At 30.3% G+C, this 18,904-nt stretch overlaps 1 protein-coding gene across 1 annotated transcript; it reads right to left on the reverse strand.

The window, feature by feature from the left end:
* Positions 1–18,177: 18,177 nt before the first annotated feature.
* Positions 18,178–18,663, reverse strand: LOC139859776 (uncharacterized). Its single transcript, XM_071848549.1, has one exon. It carries the CDS (start codon positions 18,661–18,663, stop codon positions 18,178–18,180), a length of 486 nt encoding a protein of 161 aa, XP_071704650.1.
* Between the last annotated feature and the right edge of the window lie 241 nt (positions 18,664–18,904).

Consider the following 18,904-nt stretch of genomic DNA (forward strand, 5'->3'; position numbering starts at 1 on the left):
ATTTTGGGGGCTACTCAATCGACTTGGTAGGTTAACACGTATACACTCCAATAAATGCTCCACTATTTATGACTTTAATTTCCTTCTAAATAGAGCAAAAACGGTGAAAATCAAGTTGCGACCCTGAACATGACCAAGGTATCCAGACACTTCAAGTAAAAATTCCAGCCTCCAGACCAACACGGGTAGTATTTCCCGGCCACCAAGCCAAAACGGCCAAGGTGACCAGTTAACGGGCAGAGGTGGCTCGTTAGCAAGTGTTGGCCCGAACCCTATCTTGGCCAACTATTTCAAAAGAAAGCTAACACCATGAATTATCTAGCCAAAATTACTAACCAATTAAGCCTTGGCCAAAACAACTAACCTTGGCCAAAATAACTGCCCAAAACGACTCAACATCAAGAGTTTTACTTATAAATAATTCATTCATCCCCTCAATTCCAACACTTCCCTAACTCACAATATCCCTCTCCAAAATTCTCTTTTGGTACGTACTATAATTATCGATTTACGATAACTACGTAGTGGTACACATAACGAAGTTTGTAATGATTAAAAGTGCGTCAGAAGTCACTCTTGTATTTTCGGAATTGATTTAATTTATGATTATTTCTATCCCTTATATGTGTATACATGTATATATATATATATATATATATATATATATATATATATATATATATATATATATATATATATATATATATATATATATATCTTAAGTGTATGATATGATGTAGTTAGTTTACAAGTATGTGATATCGTTATGAAATGTGATATCTTTGTAATGTTTTCTGATTATGATTTCTAAGCTTAACAACTTTTCCAACCAATAGAATATGATTTTAACTTTGATGTTGAGATGTCGCGAACCTTGATAATATGTACTCCGTAATTTTTATGTGTCAAAACTCTGATTAGCTACGACACTATGTGAACTTCATCATATACATAGTGTCTTAGGCTAAGGCACAACGGTTGTAATAAGCCCACCTACACTATGTATTCTAAATGTATAAACATCCTGAAGTATCATTGACAATGAGACATCAGCCTAAGGTTTAAAGTACAGAGCTAACTCTGACGCTATGCAGCTACTATGTATAAATGACTGTTGTAAGATACATTATATAATGAGGATAAGGCACAACATTTGTGGTAACTCTTAACTCCTCTATGAATTCACTACGATTTACATAGTGATTGTACTTAGAATTTTAAAGCAATTGACAGATAGATAACGTACATTGTACCATCTACAAATGTAATAAAGCATGGTCTGAGTCTCGACATATGTGACTACAATAAATGTAATGCACATTGAAAGATTCTTATGGGTTGTTTGGTCAATATTAAGGAATTGTCTGTTTACTTCATAAAGAAGTGGAACTGCTATGAACAACTATCTCCACCATGGAAGTTAGTCAACGATGACAAGAGACAAGAGATAGTATCTTTAATTAGATCTAACTACGCTATTGATAAACCACTCACCAAAGAACTCATTGAAAAGCCTTGGGTCTCATGAATTGATATGTATTAAAGCACCTCTATTATGCTAAGAAAAATTATACTTGTGTAAATATAGAAAGAGTTAAGAATAATGCCACTTATTCTGATAGCCCGGATAATGCCTGGAGCATCCTGGGTACATATATGTTGATGTACATCGGGAGTTGGACATTGTTGTCTAATTAGATCTAACATGCGTAGTACCTAGTGAAATGTCAAAGGATTGACAATGACGTAGGGTAAAACATGTAAGTCTTAAGCATGTTCAATTCAGGAGTCAAGTATTTCGCTTATACACTATCTCATACAAGTAGCTTACGAAATCATAACACGCTCTTGCTTTAACCTTATCTAAATTTAAAACTGTATTTAATGATTTATTTATTTATTTTCACACTACTATAATTAGAAAATCACATCCAAATTTCCTTTCAACCCTTCTACTAGGATAGAATCTTTTTGACAAAGTGAGTTACTTCACAATATTGTTCCTCTTAAGAACGGCCCAAGGTCGTATATACCTTGCTAACCTTTGAAATGAGTAGTACATTTATGTGACGCCCCGTACAAAATCAATGTGTACGAATCATCAACAACAGGTCCATTACAAGGTTACAACACTATATGCTGTTTTAAAACAAGTTTGCATTCATGAAAAGATAGCTTTTTACAAAAGATAGCACGCTTCTACGAATAGAAAGCATTAATATAAGTACGTGACACAAAGGTCATTACAAAGCCATTGTTCAAATGTAACATAAGTTATGAATGCAACATAAAAGTTCCATGATTGAGACATCACTGAACAATGCAACGGAAGTCTAACACATCAGTCTAATAGCGAGTCTAATACAGCGGAAACGACAAACGTCTAAGCACCTGAGAAATAACATGCTTTAAAAATGTCAACACGAATGTTGGTGAGCTATAGTTTGAATATAACAATGATGTAATGTAGGCCACGAGATTTCGTATTCAAAACAGTTATGAAAAGTATATGCTTAACCGTGGGCACTTGGTAACTAAGTTAACGTAAATATCACCCCCTAAAAGTACACTTGGCGAGTGTGTAAGTTTACGAAGTATTAAACACCCGTTAAATGCTAGAGCGACTAGCCCGAGTGGGGATGTCAAACCCTATGGATCCATATCTAAGATTCGCGTTCACCGGTTCAAAAACCAATGACTAAACGTTACCGAGCTAAGGGGAAAGTTTATGCAGTTATATCACCCACACATATATAAAGTTTAAGTACTCGTGCCTAGTAAGTAAAACATAAAAAGCGCATGTATTCTCAGTCCCAAAAATAGTTGAAGTAAAAAGGGAGCTATAACTCACAGTGATAAATGCGGTAAAAGTCAATGTGCAAAGTATGCAAGTAGTAATTCGGTCCAAAAGGTCGTCAACCTAAGTCAAAGATCACTAAGTCAGTATATTGTCCCCAAAAGTTTTAAAAGTAAACAAGTTAAGTCTTAAGTGTCATCATCATCATCATCATACGTAAAAAGTAAAGTAAGTTTTCAACAAGAATAGAGATCGAAGCAAAGGGCTAACTTCGTTCAACTGCTACGACCTCTATACAAACTGAAATGACGAGCGGTCAGTGGCCAAGGCTCCGTATGTGAGTCCTTTTACTGCTATCCAATTTTCAGATCCTAACTCGATGTCGTTTGACTGTGGCGACAGTTCAAGCGCGAGTAGGTCAGAATTTTTCAGCACGTCGCTACAAGGGCGTAGTGACTTTCGGGAGGCTATAAATCCTAAATCGTATATCGGATATAGGCGAGTCTTAAATGAAAAGTCATCTACTCGAACCGAACTATCTGGAAATCAACTTTTCTAGAAGCCCAGGAGTCTGATCAGTCCCTGAAAAATAGAAAACAAGTGCTCCGGTGTTCTTGGTGTTTGATGCTCATCACGGTTCTCATCCTTGATGCGTATAAGCCTCAAGTGTACAACTCTTGATGTTTTAGCATCACTTTAACCAAAGTTTAACCATCAACACACAAAGTCAAGACTAAAAAATAAAATACAACTCATCTAAGAGTTTGAGCAAGATGATGAACCAAAGTTACATCAATTTCTTAGTTTCAACACAAGTACAAGTTCTATTAAGCTATAAACTTTGAATCAAACTAAATAAGCAATACCTTAAGTTATAGAACTTAGATCTTAGCTAAGTATTAAAGACCTTAGACTAAAAAGTCTAGTTCTCATGTTCTTGGTGAAACCCTAAGTCATAGCACTTAGACTTTCAACTTTTACACAACCATAAGTTATAAAACTTAGATTTTGTAAAGTAAAATGAACATAAGCTAATGAGCTTTTATTTAAACAAAGTAGAAGACCATAAGTTACACAACTTAGATCAAACACAAAAATGAAACCCTAAGCTAGAGAGCTTGGATTCCTAACAACACTTATGAGATCTTAAGCTAGTAAGCTTGTATCTTTTATTTAATGAAAACACAAGTCACAAATCTAAAGTACAACAAGTTAAAGAAGATTATAAGTTAATAAACTTGGATCTTAACTAACTTTTTGTAGAAACTTCAAGCTAGAAAGCTTGTATTTCTTTTGTTCTTGAAGATCCATAAAGTAAAAAAGTTGGATCTACAAGTTACATGAAGATCATAAACATAGGTTTTGATCTTTAAACATAAATAAAGAGATCTTAAGTTAATAAACTTAGATCTAACAAGATAATGAAGATTCAAAGCTAAAAAGCTTGAATCCTTCATGTTCTTGAAGACTTTTCAAAACAAGGTTTGAATCTTACAAGAGTTATGAAGATTCAAGTTACAAAGCTTGAATCTTTGATCATGATGATGATGATTTCAAGTTTAGAAGAAAAGAAAGAAAAGAAGTAAGTTTCAAACTTACAATTTGAGATAGAATTCTAGGGTGAGAAGGTAGAGAGAAGTGTGTTATTGAGAAAATGAAGTGAAGTGTGTGTATTTAACAAAGAAAGAAAAGAAAAAATAAATAAATAATGGTGATGGTGGGAGTGGTGGCCGACGGTCACAAGGAGGGTGTGGGGGACCATTTGGCTTCATGTGGTTGTGGCATGGTGTGATCCATGGTGGTGGTACAAGGTGATGTTGACATGTTGGGTGGCATGCAACATGGTGTAAGTATTAGTACACAAGCATGCTTAAAATTTTGTCTTAATATTTACATGGACTAGTTATTAATTACATGGGCTAATTAATCCACTAATTAGTCCACTAAGTTGAGTAGGGTGGGCCATGGAAGTCCATTAAGGTAAAAGTCCATTAAGGTAACTAGTGAGCATTAGTAAACACTAAGCGTAATTAAATAACCACCAAGCCAAGTAATTGTCATAAATAAATAACAATTATGTTTACGCAGTCATAATATTCCAATTACGACAAAAGTTTAACGTGTACCAAGTACGCCACTGGTTTTGAACAATAAGTGACACTAACGGTCGTAAATGCATTCAAGGATCATGTTAAGTGATTAAGCATTTAATAACATGTTGTAGATATTAATGATAGTAATTAACATGATTAATGATCCCAGAATATCTAACTCAGTACGCACAAATACGCAGTTTCGTGAAAGTAATGAACATAATTAAAAGTCGAAAAACTCGGGTCACTATATTACCCACCTGTTTAAGCTGAGGTAGATGGTGGAGTTAGGAAAAGGTGAGGATACTTCTGCATCATTTGATCCTCTCATTCCCAAGTAAACTCAGGTCCTCTTTTAGCATTCCAACGGACTCGGAAAATTGGAATCTTATTGTGCTTTAAAGTCTTAACCTCACGGTCCATGATTTCAACAGGTTCTTCCACGAAGTGGAGTTTGTCATCAATCGTAAGCTCCTCAAGAGGTATGACAAGTTCTGGTTCAGCAAGACATTTCTTCAGATTCGACACATGGAAAGTGGGATGAAATGAGCTCAACTGAGTTGGAAGATCCAAACGGTAAGCAACGGGTCTAATACGCTCCAATATTTCAAAAGGGATAATATATCGCGGATTTAGCTTCCCATACTTTCCGAAACGGATTACACCTTTCCAAGGTGCGACTTTCAACATTACGTGGTCACCCACTTGGAATTCGAAATCTTTACGTTTAAGGTCGGCATAGCTCTTTTGACGATCACGGGCCGTCTTGAGCCTTGCTTGGATTTGAACGATCTTCTCGGTTGTTTCATGGATGAGTTCTGGTCCGGTAATTTTCTTTTCACCTACTTCGGCCCAACAAATTGGAGAACGGCACTTGTGGCCATACAACCCTTCGAAAGGTGCGGCATTAATGCTCGAATGATAACTATTGTTGTAAGAAAATTCGGCTAGCGGAAAATGCATTTCCCAAGCTTTTCCGAAATCAATAACACAAGAACGCAACATGTCCTTCAAGGTTTGAATCGTGTGTTCGCTTTGTCCGTTGGTCTGCGGGTGATATGCGGTACTCATGTCGAGACGTGTTCCCTGAAATGCCCCGTCCTAATCCATCCGGACAAAGTTCACATCGATTATAAACGATTCACAATAGTTGATTACATCGCGAGGTTCTTGACCTCTATATGATACATTTTACAAACATTGCATTCGTTTTGAAAAGACAAACTTCCTTACATCGAAAATTGACGATATGCATACCATTTCATAATATATCTAATTATAATTATCTTAATAATAATCTTGATGAACTCGACGACTCGAATGCAACGTCTTTTGAAATATGTCATGAATGACTCCAAGTAATATCTTTAAAGTGAGTAAATGCACAGCGAAAGATTTCTTTCATACCTGAGAATAAACATGCTTTAAAGTGTCAACCAAAAGGTTGGTGAGTTCATTAGTTTAACATAAATAATCATTTCATGATATTAATAGACCACAAGATTTCATATTTCCATTTCTCATAAACATACGTCCCATACATAGAGACAAAAATATCATTCATATGGATTGAACACCTGGTAATCGACATTCACAATATGCATATAAGAATATCCCCATCATTTCGGGATCCTCCATCGGACATGATATAAATTTTGAAGTACTAAAGCGTCTGGTACTTTGGATGGGGCTTGTTGGGCCCGATAGATCTATCTTTAGAGTTCGCGTCAATTAGGGTGTCTGTTCCCTAATTCTTAGATTACCAGACTTAATAAAAAGGGGCATATTCGATTTTAATAATTCAACCATATAATGTAATTTCAATTACTTGTGTCTATTTCGTAAAACTGTTATAAAAACAGCGCATGTATTCTCAGTCCCAAAAATATATATTGCAAAAGCATTTAAAAAGGGATTAATGAAACTCACGCATATAAATATTGTAAAAACAGTTAATAAAGCATTTGCATGTATTCTCAGCCCAAAAACGTAAAGAGTAAAAGGGGATCAATGAAACTCACGCATATAAATATTGTAAAAACAGTTAATAAAGCATTTGCATGTATTCTCAGCCCAAAAACGTAAAGAGTAAAAGGGGATCAATGAAACTCACATAATGTATTTTGTAGTAAAAATACATATGGCTATATTGAACCATGCAGGATTTTGCCTCGGATTCACGAACCTAAATCATTCGTATATATATATTAAGACAGATAATCATAATCAAACAAGTGTATACCTATTATTGTATGTATTAAGATTAATATTCTTATATATATATAATTTTTATTAATGCTTTCCTTACATTATAATACTTATTTGATATTTAATTAATGTTACTAATTAAGATGAAATTTTATGTATCATTAGTATACTTTATTTAATAAATATATTTGTATTTATATATAAATATATCTTTTGTTTTGTAAGATTATTATCAATTACAGTAATACTAGTTTAAGGATAATAATAATACTGATAATAGTAATTTTAATAAAAATGATAATTTCATTAACGATGATAAGTAAAAAAATAATAGTTTTAGTAAAAAAAAATAGTATTTTCAATAGAAATGATAAGTTTAATAATAATTATCGTTTTAATAGAAATTTTAATGATCATAAAGGATAATACTAAAATTTATGTTAAAAGGGTACTCCTAGTATACTAATATTAATGATAATAATATCAATTTGCATAAAAACACTTAATAATACATAATATTCATATTTAGTTCTAAATATAGTGATAATAATATTAATTGTATTGATGATAGTAATAAATATAATAATAACTTATAATACTAACTAATAATAAATATAATCATAACAATTAATAATATTAATGATAGTAGAACTAGAAGTAAAGGTGTATACCCTTTAGAAACTTTGTCTAAAAAGAATTTTTCCTGGATGAGACTCGAACCCCCGACCTCTCGAACATCCACATACAACCTAGACCATTGGGCTGTTGCCCATTTCCTGATTTATATTGCAATCCGAAATTATTTAACTAGTAACTCCTTCTGTCTAATTCATCTTCTCCATCACGATTCATCATCTTATTACTAATCATCATAATACCAAAATCATCTTCCTCTAATCACCTCGACATTAACCTTATTCACATAAAATCATGATCATCTTCTCCATCGATCATATTATCTATCTTTGTTACAACTTCATTATCATCATATACCTCATCTTTATCCTATCATAAGATTATCAAAATCAAACCTTCTACATCATGCATATACCCCGACATATTCATCGTGATCAATTACTCATCACCTCGTCTGCCTCACTTCTTTCGTTCTCCATCTCAAAAAAAAAAATGAAGTAGCAGTAGCATATTGATAGTACGGTAGCTAGACCAAGTGAATGTTGGGCCGAATCAAATTAAGTGTATCATGGCTTCGGCCCACGTGGAAATCAAAGGCCCAGGACAGCCCGTTCATCAAACAAAAGAAACGCAGCCCAACTAAAATGTATATATTGACCCAAGCATAAGATAAGATCACAACATCCCATATGATAATTTACTAAACTCGATATGTAACCATTTCGTGGTGTCTGGTACTTTTCGAACAGAATGGAAATCGAACAAGGAAAAGAAAACAATTATCACAGCTCATCCAAGACTTTGTTTTTCCCATTTGTCTGCCAATTATTTTTATATTGCCCCCCTTGCAATAGGATTCTTGTTTGTTATCATTATCTTTTGGGTACCAAAGGGCATTTAGCTCAGCGGTATCGTGGTGGCTCTCTAACTAAGAGGTTGAGGGTTCAAGTCTCACTTGAGACATATTCGTGGTTGTAAATATTCGTGTTAATTGTGTGTGTTGAGTTTGCCTTTCAAAAAAAAAAAAAAAAAAATCATTATCTTTTGGGTGGGTTTTGCTTTATGTTTAGTGGTTGTTGATCAAAAAGGAAAAGAAGAACGCATGCTGTTTCCATTATTGTTTTAATATTCTTCAAGTGGGTGATGGTTTATTACTTATACCGAAGCACTAGTGAGGTATTAGTATTTAATAATTCAACGTCATTCCTCACCATTCTTGTTTGAAACAGGCAGAAAACGAAACAAGTATGAAACGTAGCAGCTTGTGAACATCGAAAGAATTATAGAATCAGAAAAAGATTCATTGTAGCATGATCCTCTTCCTCTTACGCGTTCACTATTTCAGAAAACAGAAATAGAAAGCAAGGTTGCAGCAAGGTAATGGGTGTTCGAACTTTGAGGTTTGTTCAAGTTGGGTTCACGTAAAGAATAAAAAGAAAAAGAGAGGATAGAGAGAAGAGAGAGAGAGAGATTAGTGGCGATGGCTATGGATCGAAAAAGAAACAAACTTTTATGTTGCAGATGCGTGATAATGGGAGCGAGTGTGGTGGTGATGAAGTCATGAAGATGGTGATAGTAGTTTGTCATGGAGAAGTGATGGATAGGTGATGGGTTTTCGTTGGAGATGGTTATTGATGGGTGTGTATGGTGATGAAATAATTCAGTGAGTTAAATAAATTTTACATAACAATGTGATTGTTTAATAACTCAAGTAGTCTGACAGATTATATTCGATCGTACAAGAAAATAGATATAAAAATAAAAGGTGATATCTCTTGTTTTAGAGAAGGACAATCGACAGGGAATCAAGCAGGAGGAACGAACCAAGAAGAAAGAAATAAAAAGAAATAAAAGTAGAAAGGGATGTTCAACGGATTTTGTCTATAATGTAACAAATTCGATAGTTGATTTCAATCAAAAGACATTTCACAAATAGTAGTGAGTGATGCCTAACAGATTTTGGTTGCTTGTGGTTAACTTGGTATCCAATTGTACTTATTTCAAATATAAAAAAAATTACCCTTAGTCTGAAAATGATAGCAAACTGTATCCCTTTAAATCTTGTATTACAAATGTGTTTATATATTTATGTATAGATCTTTATTTGTATTTTATATATTTAAAGATTATGATTACTCTTTTAATAAATATAAAAATAATAATATCATTAATATTTATCTAGTAGTACTATAAATATAATATTAATATTATTATTAATGTTAATAGTAATATTTATTATGAAATATACAACACTAATATTATTTATAGCAATAATACTAATTATACTAATATTATTAGTAATAACCTTAATAATAATAATATATCTTTTTATATACATCCACCTTCTTATTTATGCATTTATGTATTCTCTATTGGTATTAATATTAATATTAATAATATATCTAATATTGATAAAATATTTTTATTATTAATAGTACTAATAATGTTATTAGTTATATTAACATTAATTTTTCTGATAATAATAATATTAACAATAATAATATAACCATTTATCTAATTTCATATATATATATCACTACTACATATTTAATTGTGTTTTAAGTTTTCTTTCATAATATCTAATCACATAATAGTTTATTAATCTATTTTAATTTATATCATAATCATAATTATTTACATGTATAGTTATTTATATATAAACATTTCTATTTACGGTTAAAGGTTCGTGAATCGTCAGAAATAGTCAATGGGTATTTGATTACATAAATATAGATTTCAAAATCTTGGGATTCAACTTAACAAACTTTACTTATCGTGTCAAAATCATATTTAGATTAGGTTTAAATTTGGTCGGAAATTTCCGGGTCATCACATTCCCAAGGCTTCTTGCAAGGAATGCCAAAATCTAGAAGCGAAACGGGCATCTCGGTCTGAAATAATCGATAAGGGCACACTGTGACGACCCAAAAATTTCTGACCAAATTAAAACATAAATTTATATGATTTTGACATGATAAAAAAAGTCTGTAATGTTAAGTCTCAAAAATTTTGAACTATTTCATGAATTCATTTATCCCTTGACTACTCCCGACGATTCACGAACAATTGTGTGTAAATAAAAATGTAACTATATATATATATATATATATATATATATATATATATATATATATATATATATATATATATATATATATATATAAATGTATCTGTAATATTTTGAATAAATAAAAATACACTTTAATCAATAGAGTTGAAAATGTAAAATAATAAATAGAATAATTAAGTATTATTAAAATAAAAATATAAATATATATATATATGATACTAAGCTATCTATGTATATATATGATCCTTAATAATAAATATTATTATATGGTAATATATATAAAATGTATAAATAATAAATATTCAATAAAGGATATTATAAAATATATGATTATTAATTGCACAATTAATAATATATAATATTAGTTACAATATAGTTGTTATATTAATGTTATTACTTCATTATCAGTATTAAAATAAATATTAATATTAATATTAATAATAATATCTGTATTATTAATAATATTATATTTGATACATTTGAATTGTTACATTATTATTAATATTATTATTATCATTGTTAATATCATTATTATTATAACTAGTAGAAAAATTATAATTTAGTTGTTATAATTAAAATTTTTCATTAAAATATATAAAAATTTAATACTCAATTTTATATAATATATAGTTATATTACATTACATAATCTATTATATGTAATGCATATATATTAAATGTAATTATTGTACTAATATTGTTATTACTTTTAATAATGATTTCAATACTAGTGTTATTAATAAATATGAAATTTGATATATATAAATATTATTATTACTAATATTAATCTAATTAGTATTATTATTATAATTATCATTAATAATATTATAATTATCATTACTTTTATTCTTATTATTATTAGTATAAATTTTGATAAAATTATTAGTAATACAATTATTATTATTAATTCTATTATTATTATTAGTATTCTTATTACAATTAATAATATTAATGGATTTTATTAATAACTTTATATCAGTAATTTATGTTATAGAATTTAATCTAATATATATATATAAATACATATATACTCCGTATATATATATATATATATATATATATATATATATATATATATATATATATATATATATATATATATATATATATATATATATATATATATATATATATATATAAATACAGATATGCTTCGTATTCTGTTTCCAGTTACAATCAACTGTAACTAATTTTTTTTTCCTGTCTCCTAAATTGATAAACCTAATAATCGATCGTACCAATTAAGTATCCAATCACGAATCAAACAAAATCTGTTATATATCGATTTCAACTTTATTTTATTTTATTTTATTTTTCTTTGTGTTTAATTGACGGATTGATGACCTGCATTGATATAAAGCTCGATCAGTTCATGTGTTCATCATTCGTTCCACCTTCTTTCATTCAACATAAATTATACATTATAATAAGTACGCCTTAATTCTATCCAATTCAACAGAATAATTAAGAACAGGTATGATACCTCTGTTCTTAAAACTTTTTACTCAATTTTTGAATTCAAATGAAATTTAAAAATCTAATAATGCAGATTTGTTAGAAATCCATCCTTTAAACTATCCTCAAAGTTTCAATCTCCAATTTTTCCTAACAAGTACGAATTTTGAAGTCAAACTTTTAGACTCAAAAAGTCAAACTGTGTTCTTCGATTAAATTCGAGTTCGTATGGATATTTTAGGTTCAATTAACGTTTCCAAAAGTTTCTAAGATTGATTTGAAATATATTTCATGTTATAAACTTTGTCTAATACGTTAGTAAAAATGAAATCAAATTTTTTTTCCTTCCTTTTCAACAGCGACAGCAGCAACCCAGTTATTCTTGTTTTTATATATTTTTTTCTCTTTTCTTATTTTTCGCATTTAATAAATGGAAATAACAAATAAATGATGTTTCGGTATCAATATAATTCCACTTTTAATTCTTTATCTGGTTTAAGAATCCTCGCTGTGGATAATTTTAGTCTAGGGAAGAAGATAGAATATTATACGGGGTATATTTAAATTGAGTGGGTACTAGAACAGAAAGACAACAGACAGAGTAATGGTTTAGTGAGTGTTCGGGTGAGCGGGAGGTCTCGGGTTCGATTCCAGTATGGTGCATTCTTTTTGTAAAAACTCCTTAAAGAAGGTATACATTCTTTTTCTTTCTAATTATTATTATTATTATTATTATTATTATTATATTATTTTTTGTTAATATTAATTATTATTATTATTATGTTGATCATTAGTAATGTTATTAACATTATTAGTGTTACAATTATTAATATTGTTATTACAAATACAAATATTAATTATTATTATTATTATTATTATTATTATTATTATTATTATTATTATTATTATTATTATGATTAAAAATTGTTATTATTATATATTCATTAATATTGTTATGATTAATATAGTTATTTATATCAAAATCAATAAAAGTATTTTTATTAGAATTTTAGAATTATTAGTATTATTAATATAGGAATTACTAGTATCACTATGATTAGGATTAATAGTATTATTAGGAAAATAACACAAATTATTTTCATAATATTAATACTTGTATTATTTTATAATTATTAGTATTATTATTATCATTAACATAGGTATTATTATTAGTATTATCATTATTGTTATTAATATTACAAAGTATCATTCATAGACTTATCAGTTAAACATTAATATTAGTAATACTGTATGACTACCGAAATTTCCATTAAAACTATAAAAAATTACCATTATTATTAAAAGTATTATTTTTACTAAACCTATAATTATTAACGTTATCAGTATTATCTATATCATTATTATTAATTACGATTATGAAAATAAAAGTTTTAATGACATTATTAAAGTTATAAGCATAAAAAAATAATAAAGATTATAAATATAAGTATAGATTTAATACACATAACTTAATTATATTAACATATCTATATATAAAATGAAAATATATATAATGAAACTTATAAATCTACTATATATATGAATTACATCATTAATAATAATATAATTGTTCGATTACAATTATGTGTATTAATATATATACAAATGATATAGGTTCGTGAATCCAAGGCCAACCTTGCATTGTTCAGTATCGTCGTATGAATATTTTTACTACAAAATATTGTATTGTGAGTTTCATTTGCTCCCTTTTTTAATGCTTTTGCAATATATATTTTTGGGACTGAGAATACATGCGCTACTTTTATAACTGTTTTACGAAATAGACACAAGTAATCGAAACTACATTCTATGGTTGAATTATCGAAATCGAATATGTTTTTTTTATCATGTCCGAAGTTGTCCCGGAATGATGGCGAATTTATCATGTCCGAAGTTGTCCCGGAATGATGGCGAATTTATCATGTCCAAAGTTGTCCCAGAATGAGGGCGAATTTATCATGTCCGAAGTTGTCCCGGAATGATGGGGATATTCTATATGCATCTTGTGAATGTCGGTTACCAGGTGTTCACCATATGAATGAATTTTAATTCGTGAGTTATGCGTGTCAATATATGAAATCTTGTGGTCTATTAAAATGATGAAAATGAATGATTATGATAAACTAATGAGCTCACCAACCTTTTGGTTGACACTTAAAAGCATGTTTATTCTCAGGTATTAAAAAAATCTTCCGCTGTGCATTTGCTCATTTTAAAGATATTACTTGGAGTCATTCATGGCATATTTCAAAAGACGTTGCATTCGAGTCGTTGAGTTCATCAAGATTGATAATAAGTCATTCATAGTTTGGATATATTATGAGATAGCGTGCATGCCTGTCAACTTTCGTTATAATGAAAGTTTGTATTTTAAAAACGAATGCAATGTTTGTAAAATATATCATATAGAGGTCAGAACCTCGCGATATAACCAAATGTAATGTATTCTTCCAGATGGATTAGGACGGGTCGTTAAAGTTGGTATCAGAGCGGTAGTTTTAGTGAACCAGGTCTTGCATTAGTGTGTCTAACTGATAGTTGTTTAGATGCATTAGTGAGTCTGGACTTCGACCATGTCTGCATGTCAAAAGTTTTACTTATCATTTCGTGTCGAAAATTACTTGCTTATCATCCTTAAAGTCTAGACATGTCTTACTGCCTCTATTTCATAGACAGTGTATAGATAAATTCATATCTTAGCGTATATGTTATTGTTACCTTTGACTGACAACTTCCGTAGATTCCTCCGTAACTTATGGGATTTTAGTATTATATATGCATATGTAAATTATGTATTGCAGGGTACTAATCTATATCCTATAATCTATTTCTTATCAAAAATCCTTCATCTGATCGTACGAGATGAATCCCTCAACCAGTTCTAGTCCCTCAGATTTCGATAGCTATTCCGATAGTTATTCCGACAGCTATTCCGATATGGATTTCCACTCGAACTCCGAAAGCAGCGTCACCGAAATGAATCAACCAATCAGCCATCATCAATTCTGGATGAATTAGGGATGGGTACGTAGTCGACTTAATCATTGGAGACGAGAAGTAGGCGATCCTTTCCATCAACCAAATTCACCTCTTGGCGATGAACCTGAAGCACTTACCGGCGAACCTGTTCGAGATACTATTTTCTCTCTCATTTTCAGAGTATCTCTTCACGATTATGTACTATCTCAATTTCTAGATCTTATCCATCCGCTCGTTCCGACCGACAATCATTCCGGAATAATGGAAGAAGTCAACGAGCTTCGCGCTCGAGTAATCAATTTAGAGAATATGGTGCAAAACTTACCAGCTTCAGCAACATCATCGGCACAAACAGTACCATCAGTAACAGCACCAGTACCATCAACAATCCATGCCTCAACATCTCATTCTGTACCTCGAGTATAATCATCATTCTACGTATCGTTCTACATCAATTATCTTCGTTCTCCCTGGCAATTATGTAATCTCTAATGTTTTAGAGATTATGTATTCTAGTGCAAATGGTAAATCAAATGAGTTTAATACTATATTGACTCATTAAATCCATGATTACATCTGAAGAAAATATATATGTATGTATATTTTCATAAAGATTGTAATTAATAGTTCTTTTGTACAAACTGTTAATGGTGAAAATATGTTAACGGGTAGATAATACCCGAGGAATATTTAGATTTCACATTAATAAGTTACATTGTACATTCTTCGAATCTGATTCAATAGTCATTTACTATCCTACTTACAGCCACAAGATATACGAATTCGATCACCACAAAATAACCATTTTCATTCAATTTCATATTTGGATTTTGACTTACCAGAATCCAACAAGTGGCATAATGAAGAAAACATTGGACAAATAAAATTTGTTAGAAACAAACAAATTAACTATGAGAAATGTTGTTAAGAATCCACGCTAACAAAATCCTAGCTAATTGTTCCTAGCTAACTGTTAATTCCTATTTACATTTATTTATCGCAATTTATTTATCGCAATTTTAATTCTCGCAATTTTATTTATCGTCATTTAATTTCTGTTATTTACGCATTTTAAATATCGGGACACGTATACAATGTTTTGACATATCATATCGACGCATCTATATATATTATTTGGAATAACCATGGACACTCTATATGCAGTAATGCTCGAGTTAGCTATACAGGGTTAAGGTTGATTCTCAAATAATATATATACTTTGAGTTGTAATCGAGTCTGAGCCATGTATACAATGGGTCACGACATGTGATAATTAATTCGAATATATTATATATTAATTATTGAAATACTAATTGTGGACTACTAACCGTGGACTACCAACATTGGACAATTAAAATGAATTAAAATACTGATTATAACATATGAAACTAAATAATTCTTCAAGTTTGCCACTTGATTTCATCTTAAACCTCATTTATATCTTGACGATTCCAATCTGCGTTCAAACCTTTCATGATTCTTGAAAACATCTCAATCGAGAGGATGAACCAACCACACTTCATTTACGGAAGAAAAGATTGATGCATATAGTTATGCATCTGAAAACACTTGAAACCTGAGTAAACGTTTAAAACATATCTGTGATAGCTCCTTTGGCATTACTATTACCAAAAATAACATTGAAATTCCTTTTCAAATTAGCCAATTTTGTCACAGCTCCAACAAATCAGCTTCAATTTTTCATTCGAATAAAACTTATTATAAAGATTACCCCTTCATCATCATTACCGAAGAACCGTTTATATTCCACCATATTACTAGCAGACGTACCAGCAACCTCGTTGCTCCTTGACTTAAATCTCTCTGAAAAATCACTATATTTATCTATTGAAGTCTTCTCATGAACTCATCAGCATCTTGTAACAATAATTACCATACCAAATACCGGGAGGCATCGATCGATAATCTTGAATATCTCAGCGATTCTACGACAACAATCATATATATATATATATATATATATATATATATATATATATATATATATATATATATATATATATATATATATATATATATATATATATATATATATATATATATATATATATATATATATATTCTATCTCCTGGATTTACGAACTTCAATTCTGAATTTCTGAAAAGCGCTTTAGCCTATGAATCAGTTTTCCGAGTTTTGAAAAAGCTGATGAAACAGTGAAAACTGAAGACTGCATTAACAGTCAAAAGTTTAATGATAAAGAATGGAGTGATGGAAACACTCAATGGAAAATTTGTACTGGAAAACGGATTGAGCAAACCATGAAGGAGACTCTGGACAAATCACAAGGACTAAACTTGTACATAAAGAATCCTGATGATTCTGATTCTGATGAAATCTTTAGCGAATACCTTGCTCCTTAATCGCTCTAAATCATCGTGAATGAATTTCTTCATCACAATTTGATTCTAAAATTCTAAGATATTATCGTATCTTTCATTATAAATATCCTCGATATTTCTAAAGATATTTTCATAACTATCCTTATCTGAAATCATTTATCTCTTTGCGTTATCTGTATTACATCATAAAGGAAAGTATTTAGTTTCTAAATTCTGAAAAATTCGAATTTAAAATATAAATGATATTGAAGTAGTGTTGGGAACTGAAGCATGAGTTATTATAATATAATGACACTTGATCAACGTGATTATATTACAGTAAGTCATGCTGAGTTTCTAATGAAACATGATGATTCACATACTATAACGTCATCATGTGTCATGTTACATAACTCTTTCATTGTTTTTTTTTTTTTTTTGAAAGGCAACAAATTTTATTGATCAACCAAATTGTACAACTCGATAATATATGCTAACTAAACAAGCCGTTAAGCCAACATACATCAAAAACTCACAAAAATCTACATAATAAAAGATTGAGGGTTGTGTAGCCAAGAATGCCAATCGAGGTGAAGTTACTTGCATCTTTTCCCAATCCACTCGAATGCTTTGAGTTGGATCTCACATAGTGCTACCGGGGTGGTCCAACATTTTTTATTAAAGACCATTTGGTTCCGGTTCCACCATATGAGATAACAACACGACCAAAGAACCGCTTGCCAAATCTTGGAGCCTAAAGTCGTCATATTCCCGATTGAAGAACCTTGAAGAATCTCAAACAAACTAGCCGAAGAAAATACATTAAGTCCCCACCATTTGAACACCTTTTCCCAAATTCCAAAGACTTCTTTGCAAAAGAGCAAGGCAAGATCAACCGATTCCACCTCATCGTCACAAAGAGGGCAACGAACGGAGTGAAGATCGATCCCACGCTTATCTAGCTCTACCAAAGTGGGAATACGCTTTTTCCTTGACCTCCAAATGAAGATTTCAACTTTCTTTGGGATGAAATTATTTCTCAATGTTTCCACAATATTAGTACCAACATTTAACTCTTTCATTCTGTTTAACTTCTGAACATATCAAGAAAATATATTCTTGATAGTTCTATTCTCAGTGATTTTGGTAATTTGACAAATCAAATCGTGCTATTATGTTCTTTCTTGTTTAGAACATTAAGTTCATTCAAAACTCCATACTTACAAATTCTGGACCATTACTCGATTTACTAGAGGTCAAGAAGAGAATAAAAAGGTAAAGAGCTCCAAAATATTAGAGAAAATAAAAAGCCCAATAACAACA

Source organism: Rutidosis leptorrhynchoides, chromosome 7 (assembly GCF_046630445.1).
Source record: "Rutidosis leptorrhynchoides isolate AG116_Rl617_1_P2 chromosome 7, CSIRO_AGI_Rlap_v1, whole genome shotgun sequence".
Taxonomy (NCBI): domain Eukaryota; kingdom Viridiplantae; phylum Streptophyta; class Magnoliopsida; order Asterales; family Asteraceae; genus Rutidosis; species Rutidosis leptorrhynchoides.

What these genes read in the sequence shown, in the direction of transcription:
- LOC139859776 (XM_071848549.1), bottom strand. Translation starts at nt 18,663, where the DNA reads ATGAAAGAGTTAAATGTTGGTACTAATATTGTGGAAACATTGAGAAAT.